This window comes from Phalaenopsis equestris, unplaced genomic scaffold (genome assembly GCF_001263595.1).
Source record: "Phalaenopsis equestris unplaced genomic scaffold, ASM126359v1 Scaffold000783, whole genome shotgun sequence".
Taxonomy (NCBI): Eukaryota; Viridiplantae; Streptophyta; class Magnoliopsida; order Asparagales; family Orchidaceae; genus Phalaenopsis; species Phalaenopsis equestris.
Genome location: NW_018165223.1, coordinates 36,720 through 61,003, shown reverse-complemented (window position 1 = coordinate 61,003; position 24,284 = coordinate 36,720). Strand labels below are relative to the sequence as shown.

The 24,284-nt window shown below is 34.1% G+C and overlaps 1 protein-coding gene across 1 annotated transcript in view; it reads right to left on the bottom strand.

The window, feature by feature from the left end:
• Window positions 1–1,363: 1,363 nt before the first annotated feature.
• Window positions 1,364–24,284, bottom strand: part of LOC110031180 — a 32,034-nt gene continuing 9,113 nt past the window's right edge. The window contains exons 2-5 of the mRNA XM_020734261.1: window positions 22,185–22,778; window positions 15,054–15,263; window positions 1,991–2,094; window positions 1,364–1,804 (exon numbers count right to left, since the gene is read on the bottom strand). Coding sequence (XP_020589920.1) covers window positions 1,522–1,804; window positions 1,991–2,094; window positions 15,054–15,263; window positions 22,185–22,778 — 1,191 coding nt within the window. The 3' untranslated portion in view covers window positions 1,364–1,521. The remainder of the gene's footprint in view (window positions 1,805–1,990; window positions 2,095–15,053; window positions 15,264–22,184; window positions 22,779–24,284) is intronic.

The following is a 24,284-nucleotide window of genomic DNA, read 5'->3' as shown; positions in this document are numbered from 1 at the left end:
TCGAGGAGCTAATACCATACAAAACATAGCCCCCAATTGAGAGGGTTTCAAGTTTTTATGACTTAAATTCTACTACTAGGTTGTCACTATTGAGGGAGTTCAAGCATCCATCACTTCAAATAGAGATAAAATTTTTTGAGTTATTTCTAGAAGATTTTATGAGCTAAGTTGAGCACCAAGTTTCAATTCAGTTCAACAACACATCAGTAGACAGATGATCAGACAAAAATAGTGAACCATAGCTTTGGAAATCTCTTTAGATATTCTATGGAAAAGAACATCGGATAGTAAGATCATGGTTCTTTCAAAGAAAAAGAATAAACCTCTCCAAGCTAGGGAGAATGACGTGGGAGTAGTCTCGTGTGGTTCCGCAGGATCCTACAACCCCGCTTATGCAGGATTCAATAGGGCAAGAATCATATCTCGTAACTTGTCTTGAAAATAGAAAGTCGGATGGGACTCTTTTACAATTATTGTAATATTAGTCTATTTAGAATTAGTGTTTATTTTATGCCTCAATATAGATATGTTACTTATAAGCTAATTTATAAACTTTTGCTTGATTATTATTATTTAGAGACTTTTATCCCTACGTTCTCGTACTTGGACAATTGTAGCCTATTTTTCTTCAAGCGTTGAATTTGTATCTTGAAGATAATAGTTGCTAGAATCTCCTCTTCATCCGTACATCGCCATTTGCCAAGATATTTCCAGTAAAAAAACCACTGAATTGTTGTTCCGACATTCAATTTGTTATCCAATAGCAACTTTTCGTCATTCCTCAACCATCGTCATCGTTCCCATTTCTGTTTCTTATCCCACAACCCATCTAACTCATTTCCTAACCTCCATACACCATTTAGTTGCCCTAGTTCAGTGTCAATGAGGTGTTGTGAAAGTTATTAAATCTCACAAATCATGTCCTCCATACACCATTTAGTTGCACTTTGGTTCATGGATGAAAGTTATTAAATCTCACAAATCATGGATGACATTCACTTTAGTTACCCTAGCTCAGTGTCAAAATGTTCATGTGAAGTTAGCGACTTTGCAGCGGCCTCACTTTGGGCAATTTAATTCAAAGTTAGAAGGGGAAAATGATCTTTGGAATTATCAAAAGCATAATAAAAAAATATATATTCATCAAAAACTATATTTCAATTATAGTCAATGCTATTTATATCAGATCTCAGCTTCAATCTAAATTAAATAAGAGAACATAAAGGAAACATTGCTTTTAAACATTAAAAGCTAATGCAATAAATCATCCTAAAATCAAATTACAACTTTCCAAAAAAACAAAAAAGATCCCACATATCCTACAGAAACGTAGATTGATATTCAACAAGGAATTTCTCATCTCGCATAAAGACATGTCTCAGCTCCTCAAATCAACTAAGTTTTATTTTTATTATTATTAACAGAATAATATCTACAAGATATGAGGGAACATTATATTTGCAACAATATCAATATTAAATTTTTAATAACAACAAATAGCTCTAGGAAAAAAAAAATTACCTACCCATGGCTTCGGGGATCCTTAACCTGATTCACCTTTCTGGATTCAGCACTGGAGTATTGCCCGACCATCCGGGCATGTGGTACTGATGCTTCACCCTTTGCAAGAGCCTGAACGTTCTCCAGCAAATATTTCTTAGGAAGCCTGCCTACAATGTTCCCCTCCTCATCCCCATTTCTATCCAAGAAGGCAAAATGAGGGATTCCCTCGACGCCAAATTCATCAAGCTCCTGCTCCCACTTTGTGTTATCAACATTCATCATGACAAAGTTGACACGGTCCCTGAGAGATAATGATCATTTTTTTGGATAGAATAAAAAGAAAATAAATGTACATGTTATGCGCGTATATGAAAGACTTTGTTATAGAATCCTCCTGCAGACCATGTTATGCGCATATATGAAAGACTTTGTTATAGAATCCTCCTGCAGCTTAAGCACTAAATAAAGAAGGAATCAAGGAACTCACTTGTACTGCTGTTCAACTTTGTAGATATCTGGAGCTAGTTCTCTGCATACTTCACACCAGTCTGCATAAAACTCAACAACTGTAGGCTTCCCATTTAAAAGAGCCTGCTAAGAAGAAACGAAGAACAGTAAGGTTGCTTTAACATGTAAGGTTGCATACCAAAACTAACTTAGTATTTGAATCATGTAAGGTTGCTTTAACATGCGTGAAGACTATTGAAAGACAACCAAATTGAAACAAAATGCTAATTTAAAGAGCTTAAACAACATAAGAAATAATACCTAGAAGTCTCATATTTTTCATAAAAAAAGCCGAGTAATAATAATTATCATTATCATAAATCAAAATAGCACCACCTTTAAATAATCTTCACAGGTAGTCATTTTCAAGTCCCAATGTATGGGTGCTAAGTCTAGATTAAGATTTCTTTTCTTGTTACACCTTCCGATTGGCTCAAAAAATCATAGCTTCTTTTGTAGAAACCACCATCTCTTATGATAGTATTCCATGTCAAGTTTTCTTCACCGAAAACTGAATCATTCTCTTCATTTGACTCGTCATCCAAATTTCTTGCTAATTACTCAATAACATAATTTGTGTCATTCAGAAACCTGCCAAAAGATTAAAACAAACTAACTAATTTGGGTCATCTGAACGACGCACTTAAGTGCATGCTCAAGAATAGCGCACATAGAGCATGTTATTCTATATTTGTGCTCCTAGCCATGACAATGGCGCAAGAGGTTTGTTTTACCAGGCTATGAGTTATAAAACATATTACGCTGTGCCTTTGGCAAAAATGCTTTTTAATGAATTTTAATACTAAAACTAAGAACGATTCATATAACACATATGAAGAAATAAAATATATGTGGGGAAATACTGACTCAATTATCATTTTCAATCTTCAACCATAAGGCTATATATATAGAAAAATCCGTCTCCTAATTTACAATCTTACCAAATATATGTAACCTGAATGTGGAAAAGAAATAATTCTGAAATTAACATAAATAGGAATAGAATAAAAACTAATCAATAAGTTTTCCAAATTGTCTCCAATTAAACCATCCATTACTCCTTGAATGGTTGGCCTAAGCCCACCATAGAAGGAGGCCGATCCTCCTAGATTTCCACAATCATGTTAAAAAATTCTGATACCCTTGACCTCTTAATCAACGAAAGTGAATTTTAAATCCAAACGTCATGGGATGAGTTCACACAAGTTGGCATACGGCACTTATTTCTCAAATACTCATTAATGAAAAAAGAGGGGGAGAGAGAGAGAGAGATGAAAGGAAGGGGATTACATAGATTACATAAAATAACAAAATCATACTTGTCAATAAAAGGTTATATTTTAGTGCAACCCAAATTATGTTATTTCTTGATTAAAAGTGATGTAGGGCCACCAACTCCAAAACCACATAGACTTGTTACTATGTCTCAAATTAGATGCAAAAAATAAGGATGATGTTATATTTTTATGTATTCATGAACTTTAGTTGTACTTTCATGCAATTTACATTTTTATTTTGTATTGAAAAGTGCAAATTTTTACAAATCGGACATGCAAAGCAACTAACTTTCTGAATTAAATGCTGCCATGCATGGTTCGACAAAGCACGACAAAAATGTTACCGTCAAACCCAGCTACACTTTAATCCACTACCATAACAACTGGTATTTGAGACAAATCTAGGAATCAGAAAACTTAGTTTCAATTCGGAGCAAGCTTCAAGTGCCTTTGGAAGGTGTGCTTCTTACAATTATAGTAACAACTTTATCCTTTTGGTTTTTATTTTCTTTAACTTACTCTATCCTAATGGTTTTTATTCTCTCAAGGTTATATTTCCTTCTTATTTAAGACCGGGGTTTGGTTTGAGTCTTATTGTGTAATTCACAGAAACATTGCATGAAGTCTATGTAGTGGTCTTCACCTTTACAACAACATCAATTTTCCAAAAGCTTACCTTAATCTACTTTCTATTTAAGATTAGGATTTCTTTTTATGTTAATTTAGAAATTGCAAAAGTTCAATTAAAGATCTCCACCTTTACAACACCATCTATTTTCAAAAAGCTTACCTTTACCTGCTTGAGTTTTCTTGAGTGATGAGTGCAACCTTAAAATGTAAGCCCTCACCTTGATTACAATATTCTGGCTTAATTTTTGGGGATTAAAATGTTCTAGCTTGATCAGTCTTTACTAAATATTGCCTTAATTTGATTTTAAGTCTCTTCAAAAAAGACCATTAATTTCTTTTTATATCACCACTTGCATTTTCATTATCCTATTTGCATTTTCATCGTGTCTCCTAAGCAAGCACCTACAATAAACCCTAATGAAGACACTAGGCTTTGAGAAACATGCCAACAGAGTTAAAGCAGATGAAAATTGTTTTGCAGGAAAAAAATAAAACTTTGAAAGATAAATTCAATGTTAAACATAATAATCAACAAACTCTAACCCCTACAAATCCTTGAAGAGAAAAATAATTTGATTAAAAGAGTCCAAAGAAGTAGATGAAGGGATTATAGTCAAAGTTAAATGATCCCACATAAAGAGTTGGATTTGAAGCACCTACCATTGATGGGATTCATGATCCTAATAAGTTCAAATAAATGATTTTTATTAATTGGCTTGATGTGAAAGATTTTTAAAAGTCTAATTTGTTAAAATGAAACAGGTGATTCATGCTAGGAATAGCTCAATAACATTTCGCAAAAGGAAGAAATGTCGGGTGACAACATCTTAGTTCAATCGAAATAAGTGTGAAGTTAAGGGTGAATATTGCCAAAGACAACATGATATTGTTTTCGAAATTAAACTCCTTTCTTTGAGGCTCAAAAGAATGTAAGCTACTGAACATTTGAATATATTTGAGAGTTTATTTGTAAGAGAAGATGTAATGGCACTCATTAATAACTTGGCTATAAGTTTGTAATAGGTCTTAGACTAGAAATTAGAAGTGGTGTTGAACTCCTAGATGCTCAAACCCTTAAAGAAACTTTTCACTATAGTTTTTTTACTTCTCAAAGTCTAGTATTAGACTTTTACTACTTCCAATACCAAAATGTCTCATTAATCTTCTTCATTAACTTCCAAGCCTAACATTATACTACCTTCAACATCTAAGAAAATCATTTGATTCGAATGCTAGAATAATGAGCATATGCAGCATCAATGTGTGTAAAGTTTTTGTTTTTATAGATGAAGCATGGCTCCAAAAAGATGAAAATTTAGAAGAATTGCATGAACACTTCGTTCCTTCTAATATTGAATTAGAAAATATATTGAGGTTTGGAGGGAGAATTATTTTAGTATAACTTTTTATCAATGCCAAGAAATGTATTGCTGAATTTATCTCTCTTCCTTAATTGGCTCACTCACTCTCCAATCATAACAAAGAACTTAAGTCAAACGAACCAATGCCTGATACCATTAGATCAATTTCATTATGGCCCTTCGATTGCACTCCACATGCTTTTCTTTAGGGCTGCTGGTATTTATTCCTATTTTGCAATACCTCTCAGAAATACATATATACCTCCTGTTGACCTCACCTTTGGTTGAGGTCTAGAATATTGGTAAGAGTTTTTCTTTATTGCTTTATTTTCCACATGATATCAGAACCAGATGAGATTCTTTTTCTTTAATTTTTTCTCATTCTTTAAGGTTAGGTTTTAACTTACAACTTTATTCCTTTTATCAACTTCAACTTGTATTCATCATGCCTGAGTTCTTTGAATTTCCTTCAAAATAATTAACCATGACCGATGATGTAAACTGGATCAAGGGAGAACTTCAAGGATTTCAAGCATCTTATCGTTTGAATAAAACTAAATAACCTTAAAAAGTCTCAAATCATGAATAACTTTTTGAAAGCAAATGATATGATCCAACATCTTGTAGATCTACTTTCGGAATCTAATAATTCGAACTTCATATTTTAGGAATAAGTTGATTCTATGATCATATCATTATTATGGAACACCATGCTATCAGAGATCAACAGGCTACTTATATTCCTCTACACCGAAAAAAAATATGGGGATGTTGTAAAATAAATCTACTCAAAAGTAAAATATGTTGCAAATTCAACAAAACTCACCACTGTTAGCACAAGTAATATTGTCATTGAATACTTATAATTAAGCTTTACTGGTTGGAGTATGACTACTATAAAGATTTCAAGATAACTTGTTATGAAAATGTGGTGATCCTCAAGCAATTTGTGAATCAAGAGAGAACCATTGACTCCATAACAAAACTCAATAATGAACTTCAACAAATTTGAATCCAAATTTTAAGCATAGAAAATCTCCATTCTTCAAATGAACTACTTTTTCTCACACGTTCTAAAGAAGTAAGAAGGGCAATGATGATCAATGGTCAAGCACTCAAAATATCTATCATGAAAATATCTGAATCTCAAGATAAAAAATTTTCTATCACAAAAAATTCTCAAAAAAGAAGACCAAATTTCTCTAAAGGCAATCTCTAATGCATCCATTCAAAAAGAAATGACAAACCAAAAATAAATATTGGAAAATCCACGAAAAGCCATATGGATATGGAAGAAATAAAGACGAAAATAAGAAAAAAAAGATAGACTTGCCTTGTGAAGTTAGAGGAAATTGACAAATTAATGAGTTTTCTATGTTTCTTAGAAAACTCATCTTGATCTTGCTTTTGCTCTCTTGCATATAATAGTAAAATTATAATTCTTATATTTTCAGCGCCTCAAATAATTCCTCCCTTTCCTGGATCTTAGAATTAGGGGCCACTAATCAAGTGAAAAATATTGCCAACAAAATCTAAAATTACAAATCTTCTCCAAGAAATTAAAAAATAGAAGTTATAAATATATATATATATATATATATATATATTTAACAACTATTGCAGGACATGATATCTTACTTTCCCCTATCCTAACACTTAGTAATGTAATAAATATTTCAAAGTTTGCAATTAGCTTTCTAACAATCAAAAAATTTACCAAAGATCATAACTACAAAGTCATCTTCTTTACTAATCATTGTATTTTTTAAATACTTCACTATGAAGAAAATGATAAGGCTAGCCCAAGAAAATGATATACATCCTTGAAGATTGAGATCAGTTGACTGCTCCTTCATCTCTCACAATCAACATTAAATGAAAACACCATTATAAATTAGGGCACTATTCTTTTTAAAAACATTTAGTATATTTCCTTATCTTTTTCATAAATGTAAACACTAAACGTTTTTGTTGAGAAACATGTGAAATTGCTAAATATTATTATGTTCACTTTTAAAAAAATAAGTCTAGATACCTTAGTCTTTTTAGGTTGATTCATTCTTATATTTAGGAACCTTTTAAAATCCCTAACTTATATGAAGACACTAATTTTATAACCTTTATTGATAACTACATTCGATTAATATATGTATAACTAATTAAACAAAAATTTAATAGTGAACATAATAATATTTTCATGATAGATAAACTACGAAACTACGAAACTACGAAACTACGAATCATTCTAAGGCATTAAATTTAATAGTGAACACAAAAATTTTAGAATACTGGCATAATCATTCTAAGGCATTCCCTCTAGTCTCAGGGGGAAGTTTCTTTGTTTTGTATGTTCTAGTCCTTAACAATAACTAGAACATCTATCAAACTAGCCTAGGTTTCTATACTCAAACTAACTTGTGGTAAGCATATGATCCTCAATTTGTTGTCTAAGTTAGCTAACTTAAGGTTTATATCAAATCTATCTAGGTTATTTTCTTATTCTTTATCTTGATGTATTTTAAATGTTTTATTTGAGATTCAATATTTAATTAATATTTTATTTCAAGTCCTAGGTTTGTCTATCATAGGGAAAAATCAAAGTTTTCCTAAGTTTTTTTAGTTTAATTCTATTTAGGATTTGATGTTTGTTGGGAAAACCATCTTGTGAGAGGTTTTCATCCTTCTTTTTATTTTGTTTTTTTTTTTTTTGTTATTTTTGTTTTGTTTGAAGACTGCACATAAAATATAAAACATAAAACTAGACTTGGGTTGGAACTGAACTAGTCTAGGCTGCGTTGGGGTTAGGTCGGGTTGGGTCGGGTCAGGTCAGGTCTAGGTTGGGTTCGGATTAGGCCGGGGTCGGGTTGACATGAGTCAAAATCAAACCCAAGCCAAATCCAAGGCTATTGAGTTGGGTTAGTCTAGGTTGAACCTAAACTTAAAATAAAAGTACTTAAAAATTTAAATAAAAAAGGAGAGAAGAGAGGACTTTCCGGAGGAAAACTAGTCGGAAGAGGCTAGCTGGACAAATTTCTTCCTTCTTCCTCTTTTTTTTGTTTTCGGCAATTCTTCTCTACAATGGAAACCAAATGAGAGGGAGAAGACTTGAGGCAGTTGAAATGTCGAGACAGCGGGAAAAGGAGCCTGTTTATAGGTTGAGGACGTCGTCCGTGGCTGTCAATTAAGTGTTGAGTAGGCGGCTCGGGTCATTCTGGCGATTGGAGGTGCCAGGATCGCCGTCGGCGAAGCGACACGACCATTCGTCACTAAATCCGTGGATGAAGGCCACAAATCACAGGCGGGTATGCCAACATTCGACATGATAATGGAATCAACTAGTCAATAGATGTACCAAAAATTTCTGCAGCCCCACATTCAAAAAAATATAGACAAACTTGGAATGGTAGAGCTTCACCATCAAATTTGAGAGGCAATGCTAAATTTCTCTCTATCCTTCACAGTGGGACCTACTCGCTCTCCAATCATAATAAGAGCTTAAGACACATAAATAAAGGCATTCTACCCTTGAATCAACTTCTCTATTGGCTTTATATTGCAATTTGTGTGTTTTCCTTTAGGAGCACAAGCCCATTCTTAATTATTCCGCTTTTCTTTTGATTTATTCTTATTTTGTATATATATATATAATATATATATATATTGTAACCCAGAAACACGTCAGCATGAATCTCGAGATCCTATAGATTAAAGACAAGCATGGTCAAAGATGGCCCACAAGGGATTAAAAGTCACATCAACGTTAGCCCACGAGATCCAATGCCTAACCACGTCACCCTTGAAGCTATGTCCAAAGCCTAACGATCGAAAGCCCCTTAGGTCAAAGATTAGGACATGCCCAACCAAAGAAAAGGATTTGCCAGACTCCTCAAAATAATATCACGAGTCACCTCAGAGAAACTCCTCAAGTCTCGCCAGACTTATTCAGGTGTCAATCATGACACCCACATAAAGTGGTTCTCCTATTAAGGGGTGAGCTACCTGTCAGATTACGGTAATGTGTTCTCTACCTTATAACCTAATCTCATCTTATCAATGAGAATCTATTTAAGGAGTTAATCGCTGATAGTGGGACCAAAGCAGCTGACCGAACAAAGTACGGAGACACAAGAACCTTTAAAAGTTGACCGAATATCTTTAGCCAAGTCGATTGATTGCCCTTAGCTAAGCCGACTGACTGCCTCAACAAAGTCAACCTATTGACCAGTGTAAGAAAGTCGATCGTCTACCCTGACTCAACGAAATCAATCGGACGAACCTGGCCAACCCAAGGTCCACCTATCTTAGATGGTAAAACGATGGGGCAGCCAGGCAAGATACTTTTTATTTGTTAATTCATGTATTTATTTACGACCAAAATACCCTATGACATCTGTATACAAGCAAAGCAAGTAGATAACTGTACTTTTATCCCCTTTGCTTATAAATAGAGTCATTTCTACAGTAAAAAGCAAATGAGTAATCTACGCCAATGTAGTCTTCTTTACACTCTACAGTTCTCTCTCTCCTCTCTCATGTCATATGCTCTATTTCTAGGGTCGGATTCATAAGACAATCTTAAATTCAACATCCTAAAAAATGCGGCGAGCGTGAATCCTACCAAAAACAAGAAGAGCACAACTGGGAGAAGAAGCTCATAAGGGAGACACAACGAACATGGAGTGCACTCAGGAGTTTGTGCAACAACAAATTTAAGAGTTAAGGGAACAAATGATGGGCCAGAGTATGGAGGCCATTAGAAAAGCAATGGCTCTGGGAATGGAGCAAACCCCTCGAGAATTGAACCCCTATGAGCAATGGTCGGCGCTCAGCGAACGAAAGGGAACCCAGGCCCCAAAAGACAAGGAGACTCCCAATACCAAGTCAGTGTTGAATCTGCACCGTTGGATAGATAGTGCTTTGGGCGCATTGAGTCCCCTCGCCAGCTGGAGAATGTGTTCTCTCGATAGATTTCAGCTGTCAAAATCTCTGAGATGTTCAAGACACCATCCCTTGAATCTTATAAAGGTCAGACCTATCTGGGTGACAACCTCTCGTCATTTAAGTCAGAGATTTACCTGTTGAGGATCATCGATACTCTCAAGTGTAGCCGCTTCTCCATCGCGCTAAGAGAGTCGGCCCTCAAGTGGTTTAACTAACTACCACCTGAGTAATCACCTCCTTCGCTAATTTTAGGAAGATGTTCATGGCATAATTTGTCAATACCCAGTAACTACAAAAGAGATTGCAAACCCTACTGCATGTAAGGCAGGGCTTCAATGAGAGTCTGCGCTCATTTATCACTAGATTCCAGAAGGAGATGCTAGAAGTTTGAGGCGTTGAACCAGCTATTGCACATGCTGCCCTAGCCCAAGGGCTAAAGAAAAGACCATTTTGCTACACATGAGGCCTTCAGGAACGTAAAACTCTCACTGAATTGTTGGAGTTGACCAACAATCATATCTTGGCCGAGGAGTATAAATCCATCCCCACGGCTGTCAGGGTAGTAGCCGCCAGTCACTAAAGAGGAAGGCCCGGAAGGATGACGGGCGGAGAACAAGGGAGAATAGGAATTCCTCGGTTGGACCACGCTACGAAAACAGTCGGCCGCCCTGAGGCAATAGGGGTCGACAGTCATAACAATAGAGGTCAAGGGTGTTACACTGACCAACGTCCAGCTCATCATTATGAGCAACTGTCTGACAACCATGAAGCACCAAAAGCCACTCTGTTAAGGGTCTCTTTGGTCGACTTGGTGGAGGTCATCCAAAATAAATAGTATTTCACGCAGACGCCATCGATGTGAATTGGTGGTTTCCTCCGAGAAACCAAGAAGTACTGCGCAAAACATAAAGGAGTGTCGACACCTCCAGAGCTTGGTCAAGTAGGTGATAAGAGCAGGGAAGTTGAAAGTGTTAATGGAAACAAGAGATGCCACTTAGTGGCAGAGAAATGCTCTCTTGAAGGTGATATCGAATGAGATAGTTTGAGTTAACGCCATCCATATTGTCGAATTTGTACCAACGATCTTGGGAGGTGAAGATTCATCCCGACGGACCAATCAGAAGAGTCTCCGGTCGGGCGAACTATGCGGAGCCACCTTTGTTCCTAAGCGCAACACCCTTCCACCAGTCACCTTTACTGAAGCTAATCTAACCCTACAGGGAATTCCCAAAACGATCTCATCATCATCACAGCCATGATCAACAACTATCAGATTGATAGTATCTTAGGCGACACTCGTAGCTCAGTGAACATCATGTTCAAACCAGTGTTTGACAAGATGAACCTCCAAGCCAACCTGTTGGCAGCAATGGACGGCTCACTCTTCGGATTTTTGGGAGAGATGAAGGAAACTCTTCGAGTGATAGCACTAACAGTCACTTAGGGAGACAGTGACAAACAGTTCACCCACATGGAAGACTTTTTGTAGGTAGACTCATCACCAACTTACAATGTGATCTTCAGTCGCACACTGATGAAGGACAATAAGACTGGTTTCTAAGTACCACGTGGCAGTGAAGTTTCCGGACCGCGACAAATTCATCATCATTTGGGAAAACTTGGAGCAGTCTCAGTCTCAGACCTGCTATAAAAGTCTCATTGACCTTGCACATGTCATCTCATGCATTTTTTAATTCAAAAACTAGTTTTACCAAAGTTTCTTCTATTCTTCATGAAATTAGAACACAATTGAAGAAAAGTAATGCTAAGTATGCTACAAAAGTCATCATCATCAACAACAATCATTTATCCAACAGAGTGGGGTCGGTTACATGAATCTTTTTTCTCCATTGCATCCTATTGAGTGATATATTTTCATTTAAATCTAATCAATTAAGATCATTTTTTATACAACATTCCCAAGTCCATTTAGGATTACCTCCACATTTCTTAACAAAAGTCAAATCTAAAACATCTACTCACTTAACAGGATCATCAGATGGTCGACTTTTAATGAAACCAAACCATATAAGGCAACTCTTTCTAATCTTGTCTATCACTAGAGCTACTCCAACTCTTCCATGGATGTATTTATTTCACATTTTGTCTTCTAAGTGTAAAGTCACTCATCAACCTGAGCATTTTCATCTCAACAACTTAATTTTATTCCTCTCTTTTACAGGCCAACATTTTGCGACATAAAGCACTACAGGTCTCACCACCATCTTATTAAATTTTCCTTTAAGTCAAAGCGATACTTTTCTATCGCACAATAGGCTCGATGCCTTTTTCCACTTTATCCATCCACATTGAATTATACTAATAATATCCCCATATACATCACCATAACTTTGAACAGTAGATCCACATTCACTTATTTTAATGACTTAATCACCCATTATTAAAACCCCGCCACTAGATCTACTATTACTAAAATTATATTCCATGTATTCACTTTTAGATATACTCAAAAGAAAGCCTTTAGACTCCAAAATTGACCTTCATAATTAAAGTTTTCCCATAACTGTCTCTCTAGTCTTATCGACAAGAAGGATATCATCAGCGAAAAGCATAGACCAAGGCACATCCTCCTGTAAACATCCTCCTGTAGCACATCCTCCTGTAAATGTCCAATAAAAACATCCATAACTAAAGCAAAAAGCAATGGGTTTAAAGTTGATCCCTGATGTAAACAAACTAAATTAAAAAAATACTTGGTCAATCATCCATATGTTTGATCACAAGTATGCTGCACAAGTCAATCCTAAATAATTCATTGATGAAATAGTCAATTTATTATGCACTGATGCGCATTCATCCTAATAGGTATTCATCCACTAAGTTTAAAAAACTTCACACAAGGGCATGTGAACAATTCAATTTTTTTTAGAAATTTAGCCCAAATATATTTTTTCTATAGTTAACAACAAGCATGATTATTAAATAAGTTTTTAATATTGACTATTCATTGCATCATAAGGAGCCTTCATAATTTGGAGTTTTGGAGCTAACCTTTTTTCTAGGTGGCCATGCTACCCAAGTTCAAGCGGATGATGCTATTTCAGAATTTCTTTTTTATGTCAATGATCCACATATATTTATCATCAAATGTAAGAATATTCGAGCACTAGAGGCACATAGCTTATTACCATAGAAATTAAAAACTAACCCCATATCTATAAGAGCGTTATTTGATTTCAACACTTCAAAGAAGAGTTCTTCGGAGATTTACGGGAGTTAATGTAGCCCCATCAATTCCAATATTACAGAGACCTATTACAAGTTCTTAGGCTAGATTCAATTAAGAAAAATGATGTTATTTTTTTGTGTTCAGATTTTTCATACATTTTATTTCCTTTTGCATTTTTCGGTCATTTTGTATTTTTCCCTTTTATGCATAAATTTAAACAAGGTGGCCATGCAAATTCATCACCTTCTTACTTGCATTAAATGCTTGCTATGGATGGTTCATCCAAGCATGACTAATCATCACACTAAGGAGGGCCAAGTCACAAACGATGTTGAATCAAGCGAGAACATTCCTACCGACAAGATGTATGCATGTAAATAGCTTGTGACTCTTCAAATGATAAAGTTCTTGTACATGCAAGGATCAATCAATCATGAGATACATGCACACAAGAATATGAATTCACTTGAGAGTTTAATTCATGTACTCATGTATATGGTCAACAACCATATCCATAAAATAGCCCTTGATATTCTTTTTGGTTCATGTATGTATTGAAACAGCTATGTATAGGGATGGATTATATATTGTAATCATTATTATTATATTCATCATATTTTAAAAATAAATTTGAGAGGCTGAACACTCCCTTACCAAATCATAAGGCTAAAGTTATGTCATTCATTTGGTGAGGAAGAGATAGTTTTCTTGTAAATTATTTGAGCTTTCTCACCTTTCCAAACACCACTTTATTTCAATCCACTGCTTTAACATTAGATACAATTAGAAAAAAATAAACCAAATGAATATATACTTTATTAATGATGCATTACGTAAGCATGAACTCATACACGCCAGCATGCATATGCGCCCGAGCACACATATACACATGTGCTCAGACATACACATACACACATGCATAAATGTATGCATGTATCATATGGGATTGATCTTTCTATTTCTATCAAAAGAATGGAAATGATCCTTCAAGTAGAATGTGATATAACCTTCAAGTAAGATAATAAAAATTCATTCATTGCCATTAAATATAAATGTTCAAGAATGTTTAAGTTCTAACCACTATTAGATGAAAGAAAATATTATGTGGATGTTTAAGAATATATGAGAAGATAACTAGAATTTCACCATGTGTGCCTTTCACATGGCCTAGAAATAATATTGATGAATCGTGTATTTGAACATCTTTATAGGTCAAATACATTGGTAAACTTTTGAAGTGGGCTTTTATATGTAGTCCAATCATCATTCTTTTGTTAAGTGCTTGATGAATGGCTAAAGTATTGTTACAATAAATAAAGAAACTTGATATATAGTTAATTTTCATAACCTTGATGAAAATGCATTTACAAGATAAGGTTATTAGAGGTGGATTAAGAATTATCTATTAATTAGCCATTGAGACAATAAATTGTTCTAAGTAGTAATCCATTAATTAATTCGTATAGTTAACTAAGCATTGACTAATAATTACAGAATAAACTACCATGATAAATAATGCATAAACATTTAAATAATAATTAAAGCAAAAATGATAATTAGTTACACTAAATCAAGCAGCAACAGAACTATGCCAGAAAAGAAAAATTGTAAACCAAATTGTGCAACGTGAAATGATGAACTAACCTCTTCATATGGAATTGCAGCAGATGATAAATCTTTCAAAGAAATACCAAATTCCAGCCTAGATGATAAAAAGAGTCCAAATGCAACAACCGTAGAAGTCAAAGCAATCCGTCTGTTGATGCTTTTATTTGGAAGTGCTGGAAATAATTCACTTTGAGAAATGCTAACAGTATCATCTACTATGGAAATGGCCTCCGCAACGGGCTTAACCTACATATCGTAGAGTCAATAAACCAGAAATCATATGGAAAATTAGCGCAAGCCATGATCCTCCAATAATTCTGCACCAGTACATAAAAATAAAATGGTTATATACTTTAGAGAGACGTGGTAGAAGAATTGCAGAAGCCTTGAAGAAACTGAGAAAGAGAGATGAACAAAAAAGAAGTATCAAACACAAACCATAAGAGGAGGGAAAAACATGAAAATTAAACTTTAAAAATCCAATAAAAAAGTAATGTTTGATAACATTAAATCTCATATGCAAGAAAACCTTTAATAAGAAATATTAGAATGATTACTTGAGCTATAATCACAAGAAAATTACATATATATATATATATATAAGAAAAATAGGCAACATCTACAATTAAACTTGAAAATATAGCAAATTTGTTAGTTAAAAAGTATTTGATCTTAGTTGTAAATTTGATAGAAAGCAGTGAAATAGAATGGCTAAGAAGATTAACCAAGGGAATAAAAAATAGCCTTTAAGAAGATTAACCAAGGGAATAAAACATAGCCTTTAGAGGAGCAGTTTGGTTTATTATTACAAAATGGTCTCATGGCTATATTTAAGCACCATGAAGATCTCTAGATATAATACAACTCTAAATGAGAAATAATGACAAAAGCATCCAAGGGGCCACTATTCAAAATCAGGATTAACTCTAGGTATTCTCAGGAATTTTTGTATATTTTACACATGCATAATTCGTTTAAAATACATTTATAAAAGCAACGTTATACTTTGAATTCTAATTCTGCCATATCTATGCAATCCTTATTATTCATAAATGCTTAATTTATGAATGCTTGGGATTATTTTTTAAAATTAAAATGTTAGGATAATGGATTGGTAGAATCATACGACACTTCTTAAATAGTATTCTAGATAGAGAATTCTATAATAAGAATTAATTCATGTGGGGTATTGAACTATTGGAATAAACATCAATCTAGATTGCATTGCCCTTATTGATGTTACACATACTTCAACATTCAAATGAAGTAGAAAGTGGGACAAAAAATTTTAATTGAAAATTTAAAAAATGGAAAGATTTACGAGGCTTTGCTCACTTGAATAGCTTACACTAATATAAAAATGTTATAAGGTATCAGCCTTCCATGTTTTGGGGAAGGAATCAATGCAATGCAAAAGATGAGTCATCATAGTTGATATAAGAACTTTTGAAGTTTGAACATAAGAGGTTGGTCAGCATACTCAAGGTGACTACAATGTGCATCATCACGCAGTGGATGCAATGTAGGTATCTCAAGGTTGTTGCATAGGTTTTATGGGTAAAAACTACAATGCAAGCAAATTTTGTAGTGTAGGACTATATGCAGTGATAACTGGATGAATTTTGGTGCAAGCAAATGCTGTAGCACAGGCCTTTATGTGATGATCGCTACAACACAAATGAACATCACATCATGTCTTAGTATAGAGATAGTTATGGTGCAAGAAAAGGTTGTCACTGGTCTAAATGAAATGATGAATGCAATGAAAAAAAAAATTGTTATAAATCTTTACACATCTATAGTTGAAGACAAAGCAAAAATTATGGCACAAGGAAAACAATTTGAGCAAACATTCTAAACTTGGAAAATCTCCACCAAAATGAACTGAATAAGACATTATATATAACAAGTTGTCTTTTGATATTTATCTAAAATGTTCATTGTAGCTATCAACAATAGAAAGTGCAAATAGTGATCTCCAAAGATCAAACTATAATTGAATGATGTTGTTCTTCGATTTACCCAACCGACCCTCCTAAAAAGATATTGATGCCAACATTTGATGATCGTCCACTGACGACCTGATATATCACAAATTGATAATCCAAATATACCATGATGTGTAACCCATTATCATGATACATTATTCATGACATTAAAAAATTGACAGTCAAAACGGAGAAAATAATTATGAAAATAAATTATCATTCTAATTTGATTTTATTAGAAAACAACAAGATTATTTCCTCATTTTTTACATGGATGTGTTTCTCTTTATGAGAAGTATATCAACACAAACAATTTGCAAAATTATGGCCAATGGAGGTCACGATAGCTCCAAAAATCTAAAACTTTCTAACTAAATTATCCGGTAACAAGCATGTGTTGAGATGATTATTGGTTGGGAATACACTACTCTCGTTGAGAAAACTTGGAAAGCCAATTGCATAGCTCCTTAAGCCAGTTGTGGTAACGAAAGCAAAACATCATATCATATATAATCTTCACAGGTCACACGTGAACAATGAAGATTTGGCTCAGTACTTGCCAACTTAGCCAATTCCAGGCTATTCGGAAAATAACTGATTTATTTCTTCTTTCCTTTTCCTTTTTATTTAATTTTTTTTTTTTTTTTTGCCACTTGAGGAGAGATGTCGGCATCATTATTACCTTGTACAATACATTGCTAACCTATTTGATGACCCTCTTAGGAAAGTAAATATTTTAGATTTAACTTATTCTAAGAAAGGTAAAGGTAGACCTAAAAAGACTTAGGCATATTGATAAAAAAATAATCTCAACTTATGAGAATTAAATGAAAATATGGCACTCAAAAGGACACAATGGAGAAAAGGATTCATGTAGCCGACCCCACTTAGTAGGATAAAGGCATGTTGTTGTTAGTATATTGCTAACCTCCATATGTGACTCTAACTTGAGTCAATCAAATGCCATGACAATGATGAATGAAATATCAAGTTCACTATAAATCAACACAAGAACATGGAAAAAATACACATTTGTTGCCAATTTAATCAAATAGACCACTGATATGTTTAGCCAAGTAGGCCCACTCACGTTGCTTGACTTGTAGCATGAGTAAAATATTTGCACATGCACAAGGAAAAAAAGTTATGAGGGAAATATGTACACAACAACAAACAATAAGCTTTTAACCCGCTAAACGGGGTCGGCCAGGAAAATATGTTCACACACATATTTTATATATCTTTATCTATATATATATATATAATTAAAAAATATATGAAAAAAGACATAAATTAAACAAATATATAATAAAAGAGTAGAAAATTTAAAGATATGGTAATAATATATAAAGCTTAATGGAGGTAGCATGAGGCACCCTCCCTCCCTTAGAGTAATTAAGGAGAAAAAGATGGGGTCTCCTTTTAAAAAAAAAATGATAATAATAATAATTAAGAGACTTTATTAGTGACCCTCTTTTGACCCAAAATGTGCAACTCTTACCAAAACCATAATTATGGGAACAGATTACCCCACTAATTAAATAAATTATAGAAAAACTATCAATTTCTCCATGTATTACTTCTCTTACCTTAAACCCCCTCTCACAAATAGCTCTTGCACAAACTCCCAATCCATTTCCTCTCTCTGGCATTTGCTATCTCCCCATCCTTTGCTCATTATCTCATTCATTCATGAAAATTTTAATCACAGCAAACCAAAATGAAAGGATGACTCTAAGCATTAGGCATGTAATCAATTCACATCATTTTGACACATTGGGAATCATAATTTTGGGTAAATTTTAGGTGATGACACAAAAAAATGTATTCACATTTGGCAAGATGAAATTTGAGGTTGAATTATAATCCATATCTGCCAATAGAACACTAGAAGGAGATCTAATAGACATGTAGATCAAGTGCTAAGGATGAGGCTATTAATCTTGATTCTTATTAGCAGGAAATACATATTTCATTAATAAGAAAACTCATAAACATACAAGGATGAAGGTAATACTTACTTGAATCTCCTCTATGAAGATTTTTATCTCAACATAATCTCTCTCTCTCTCTTGTTACTATCTTCTGTCATGGTTTCTCAAGAAGCTAAGAATGGTCTCTCAAGCTTTTAACTTAAGTTGTTCAAACTATGAATTTAACCCTTTTTCCCTCTAAGAACGACAAATAATAATTCTTTAAATTACTTATAAAAGAGTGATAGAAAACACAATTTATTCAAGAGTCTGCAATAAAGGAGAAGAAAATAGGCGAAAAATTTTATCAATGAGAAAGCGACAACCGAAAGAACTATATTATAACTATGTGATTTTCCACTCTTGAGTGGCATTACTCTTAGAGACCAAATGCAAAACAAATAGATCCCTGAGAAGGTTAGTTTAACTCAAGTGGCTAACAGGATTAGAGAGAGTCGTCTTAGATGGTTTGGTCAAATTAAACGTAGACCATCTAATGATTCGATTAGGAGAGTAGATGTTTTAATTTGATTTATGTTAAGAGAGGTGGAATAAGACCTAAAAAGAGCTGGGCAAGTTGTATAATAAAATGATCATAGTTGATTAGTATTAAATGAAAATATGACACTCAATAAGACACAATGGAGAAAAAGGATTCATGTGGGATAAAGGCTTATTGTTGTTGTGTTGTGGCGGTCTTTTGACAAACCTTTTGTATCGAGTCCAAGATGTATCACAAAAGTTTATTACATACTCCTTAGGAGAGAATCAACAACAAAGTTCATACTATTTAATATTGAACTTTGATATCTATAACCTTCTATTACATTACATATGTTTCAAGGTATAACATACAACAATGTTTGAAAAGAAATATTTAATTCATGAACAAAGTTCTGAGGTAAGCAAGGTTACTTGTCGTTATAAGAATTTTATAGGCCTTTGCATAACATTTTCTAGTAAACTTGTCTCTATGGAGATACATAAGCAATTTACAAGCAAAAAAGACAAAGATAAGCAGCATTTGTTAGTCAACTTGTCTCCTTTAATTGAGAGTTAGTCTAAATGTGATTAATGTCAGGACTGCACAATAAAACATATGGAAAAGGCATCAAGTTATACAAAGCTCTTCTAAGCAAAAAATTCATAATATTTCTTGACTTATGGCTTGACTAACCTAATAAGTGCTTTCATGGTGCATTGCATAAACTTAGAGAAAAAACTTGATAAAAATGTGACTCGTCTATTTGATTTTATCCTTAGATCAGCTTGGAGAACACAAGTGAAATGAATATCACTACTTGCACTATATTTGGAGAAGAGTCTAGGGGAAGAAGAGGAGAGATATAAAATTCCCAAGTTCTTCCCCTCCTCAACCTTGAGGAATTTCCTTCCACTCTCTAAAATGAGGCATTTGCGAATCCCTAAGTTCTCTTCATTTTTTTAGTAATATTGCGGGCATGGAGTTCATATAGGGGATTAAATAAAGGAAATGGGCTTGTGGTGGTCCATCAAAGAGGTAGTTGGAAGAGTGCAGCGATATGACTTAAAGTATATATGCTTTTGGACCACACACCTATGCACACATTTATAATGTGTGTGTGTGTATACTTGTGTATGTGCGCACAAATGTACATATAGAAAATAAGCATAAGCTAATTTGTTCAGATTGGCCAGAACCAACATGGCTTACCAAACTAAATTGGCCTATAAAGAAAGGTACCTGAGACAAATTAAGCTATTAGATCGGCTACCAACTTTAATTTCAGAAGTTTCCACATCTTTGAATTCAAGGTTCTCTATGAATACATTTAACTAATTTTCTCTAATCAATTTTAATGAAAAAATGGATTGTTGAATGAAAGATTAATTATAACATCAATGCATTTGCCTCAAATTGACCAAAAGAGTACTTGGAATTGTGAACATCGGTCAACCTCACTTGACTAATATCATATATGTGATGAACCAAATTGCTCAAGCATTTCAACTCTTGTTCCATTTCTAGTAGGTTATTGACCAGTCAGATCACATCTCTCTCTCCTTTGAATGATTGATCATTGCCTAATTAACCTACTATGTGAAATCAAAACTAATACAAAACTTAATAGTTACATTATAAAATTATTATTGTGACTCTTTAACTCAACATCAATCAATTAACTTGTCACATCCCCAACCAAATTTTCCGCCACCCTACAAGTGGGTTTTAATGAGACACTCAGCAGTTGACATTCTCACCTAGCTCATCATGTGACCATTTATATTGAAGCTGTTAAAACCATCCTGAATTCTTTAGAGTCTATATGTGTTCTTCTCCCTTCTTACATCAAAGGAAAAGTGGAGAAAAAAAGAGCAAGGGGAATTACTTCTTTATCAGTTGAATAAAGAGATAAAAAAATTATTCTTCATTTATGAGTTGAAAGATTGCTTCTTCACACTAAGGATGTTGGCTACAAAGTCAAATCATTTATATTTTATTCTTTGCATTTTTAATCAAGAGGCCTTTATTTCCTTTTTTTAGTGGAACTTCTTCATCTAAAGCACTTCTTTAGTGTAATTATCCATGCAAGCATCGTCTACCTAAGACTCTGGCAGCATTCCTATTTTAGAAATGCTTGATCTCATTAAAGCAATAAGAATTTGTCTAGATCACATTAACAATAAGATTTCAATCTAAGATTAAAGGACAAATGTAGATTACAAATTTTAAAAGAAAGGAAAATCTATTCCATCAAAATTTAAGTTACAACCCTGAGGTGGGGGACCTTGAAAAGGTCCCCCCTGAGTAGGAAGAGAAAAGGAGAAGGTGGAGATGAAGAGATAGAGGGATCTAAGAAGCTTTGTCCAAGCCTAGCAAGCCAATTAGCAGGTTTGTTTCCTTCCCTACAGATGAAGGAGAAGTGCACATTTAAGAGAGGCCTCATGGAATTGATCTTTCTAACCTATTAAGAGATATGCCGAGGAGAGTGAGCCACATCCTGCAGTAGTTTCCCCAAAACAGCTGAGTCCACCTCCACAAGTAGATATCTCCATTGATTCATGATAGCAAACTTGAGGGCCCAAAAAACAACAGTGAGTTCAGATTTAAGAACATTCAATGCATAGACAGGTGCGGAGAAAAACATTAAACAGTTCCCATGATGATTCCTGAAAACCCCTCCAATACCAGCTCCCAACTCAGAAAAACATCCATCTGTATTCACCTTAATGAAAGGAAGGTGAGGGGACTTCCAGAAGACTTTGATAACAACAGCTAAGGGGGGACTATCCAGACTTGGAATGGAGCAAATGTTGGGAAATCCCTTGTGCTTGATAAGCTTAATGAGGAAGGATATGCAATGTCTGGCCACCTTGATCACAGTTATAGGCTGATCATCAAACTTGAATTGATTTTTGGCCATCCACAGAAACCAAGCAATAACCAGAGGGAATGGCCCAAGCCCAGCATCAAGCCAACTGACCCAGCAGGAGGAGAGGTGCCACCAGTCCAAATTTAGAGTATCCAGCATCACATATTTTAAGCATTCCCTCCAAACATCTTGAGAGAATTGGCATTCAAAGAATAGATGATCAATGGATTCTTCAGCTGCCAAACATAACCCACACCTAGAAGGCCCCCTTAAACCTTTCAGCTTGAGGATATCATCTGTAGGAAGCACTTTGTGGAATATTCTCCGGCTAAGAAAAGACAATGAGGGGGAGAGGAATTTGTTCCACAGAAGAGCCCCCCAAGAAACAGTGTCCCAGTTGTAAAGCTTGGAGTAAATGGACTTAGTTAAGCTTTGAGTACTACTTGCCTGCCAAATAATGTTGTCAGAAAGGGATTTGTCAAAATAAAAAGAAACCATATATAATTATCATTGGCTTCTTAATTCTCATATACTAAATAGAGATTTTGTTATTCAGCATTTTAACCAAGGGCACCTAATCCTAGAACTTGAACGGTTCTCTAGGCCAAGTCAAACAAATAACTCTACTATACAAGATGCTTAACTCAAAGAAGTCACCATTTGGCCATTCAAATCATTCACTTATTATTCTTGATGCATACAAAGAACTCGCCATGTTTATATTTGGCAACTCCAACAATCATCCCCCATTTTTTACATACCCAAGGAAACTCTTCATACTAAAACTTGGCAGTTGGGCATTCCATGAAACTTTCTCATTACTAGTAATATATTTAATGAACTCGCCAAGAAAAAGAATTCAATATACCTAGGAATTTCAATGTTGGAATTTGGATAACTCACTGATTATAAGTAAACTTAGGGAATGCGCTAATTTGATTCTAGTTGTATAAAATCTTCCACAAGATTGTTGTTTCAATTTGAAATAACATAACTCACATCGGATTAAATCAATTAATTTCCTAGAAAACCTTGTTTTCTGTCCAAAGCTCAGGAAACTCAACAGATGGGAGTTCAAAAATCGGGCATCTATCTTGAAAGTATTTTTCTAGTCAGTTAATATGACGCAAGGGATTTTCACGTAACATATCTTTTAAGTATTCATGAAGTTGGCATTAGTATAAAATTATATATGCTTTTATCATTCATTAAATGTTTTAAGCACTTCATCAAATTCCTAAAAATACATTTAAGGATAATATCAGTCTTTGAATCTGAACCTAACCAAGATTGACATTAGGTAATTGATGGCGAGTTTAGATGGTTATCCCCACAAAGGCAAAATTCTGATACAAAATAAAGCTCATCCAAAGTGAAAACTAAAAAATCTAAAATAAATCAAAGGAAAAGACAGTAAAATTCTTTGCCCTCTGAAAAAATAACTTATGAGACTCTTTCATCTCAGCAAAATAACTCAGACGAGTCAACATTACGAGGCTATCATAATTCGACATCATAAAATTCAGAAGGTATATATTTCATTTCATTTCCAAAGGATCAAAAATTACGAGGACAAGATACGTCCACAAATCAAAATGTAAAATATAAAAACCAATTCAATAATCATGCTTGGATGAGTGTCAACTATCTATATCATGAAGGAGTGGGTGCTTATTTTATTCAACATTAGGCTCCTTCTTGACGTTCAAATATATGTCAGCAATCTCACACAACAAGCTTGGATCATACCTTGCAAAATTAATTAAAATCTAATCCATATAAAATATTCAAACAAATGGTAATGCTTTCTTAGAATTTAATAGCCACATTCTCTTGGTACTTAGCAAAACTAATGAATTTTGCATATTCTGGAAACTGGGAAATGTTTTGCTACTCTAATTTCAATTCCTTTGGTTATTCCTCTAACTCAGCATTTCAAAGTTGTGTTGAATA